General features: G+C 54.1%; 1 protein-coding gene across 1 annotated transcript in view; it reads right to left on the reverse strand.

Annotated features, from left to right (window-relative positions):
- The window catches only part of CCNL2 (cyclin L2), a 16,192-nt gene extending 15,281 nt beyond the window's left edge, over positions 1-911 (reverse strand). The window contains exons 1-2 of the mRNA XM_011956398.1: positions 841-911; positions 477-586 (exon numbers count right to left, since the gene is read on the reverse strand). Of these exons, the coding sequence (XP_011811788.1) occupies positions 477-586; positions 841-909 (179 nt within the window). The 5' untranslated portion in view covers positions 910-911. The remainder of the gene's footprint in view (positions 1-476; positions 587-840) is intronic.
- Positions 912-1,145: the final 234 nt, after the last annotated feature.

Genomic DNA, 1,145 nt, shown 5'->3' on the forward strand with positions numbered 1-1,145 from the left:
GTGCTCCTGTAGTCCCAGCTACTCAGGAGGCTGAGGCAGGAGAAACTCTTGAGCTTACGAGATTGAGGCTGCGGTGAACCATGATCGTGCCACCACACTCTGCCCTGGACGACAGGAAACAGCTTTGGGGGAAAAAGAAAGATTATCCAGCCTGAATGTCAGTAGTGCTGAGATTAAGACTCCCTGCTGTAGAGCGTTCGGAAACCTGTAGGAAAGAAACAGTAACAGGGCTGTGCACTAGCGCTGGCATGACCTGCCACAGTGCACTATCCTCACTGGAGCCCCTGCCCTCACTGAACAGCATCTGCCGATGCCTCTGAGCAGGCCCTGTTCGTGGAACTTGAGAATGCACTCACGAACATCCCACAGGTTTAGAACCTCAGACCTGTACTGTGTTATACAAGTATCACTGCAGCTTCACCAGAAAAAAAGGACACAGACACCTATGATAGACTAAACAACTCTGACCGACTCACTTTTTCTCTCTCAGCTGTCGAAGGCGGTGAAACACATTGATGACGTCCCGTATGCGTCTTGGAGCCTCTTCTATCTTGGAAGCCAGGTGGACACAGGCCATTGACACATGCTGAAGCGGAAGCATTGCAACACGCCCATGTTTGTCCCCAGCCACGGCGTCCTGACGGCCGCCAAAGGCTTGAAGGCTATTCAGACCAAAAGGGAGGTGCACCCAGGGAAAAAAGAAGCCAAGAAACAGAACCCTCCGGCACAGAGCTCAGACTGGGGGGCAGGTACTCACTCCCCTGAGTACCCGGGCAAAATAACAAACTGTTTTCCCCGCAACATATTTCGCCAGGAATGAAGTGCAGGAGAAAACCTTACCTCCATGGAGTGCTTCACGAAGGACTTGGTATAAAAGAACCGCTGGAACAACACCTGCCCGGTAGCCATAGCCACCTAGAGTAGAAGAAAGTTTCTGTATTTTCAAACGCACCCTTCAAAGCCTTCGCGGCCAAAAGTCATCGAGTAACGTGGGAATCCCCACGCAGAACCAAACACTGAAACGCTTCCCACGTCCACAAAGGCTCTTCGCGTCCCGCCGTCGCGGGATCCAGCGCGCTGGCGGGAGGGGAGGCCCTGGGTCAGGGGCACGGGCTGGCTAGGGACTGGGGTCGGGGCAGGGGCTG

The sequence above is a fragment of the Colobus angolensis genome, unplaced genomic scaffold, assembly GCF_000951035.1.
Source record: "Colobus angolensis palliatus isolate OR3802 unplaced genomic scaffold, Cang.pa_1.0 Scaffold416, whole genome shotgun sequence".
Lineage (NCBI taxonomy): Eukaryota > Metazoa > Chordata > Mammalia > Primates > Cercopithecidae > Colobus > Colobus angolensis.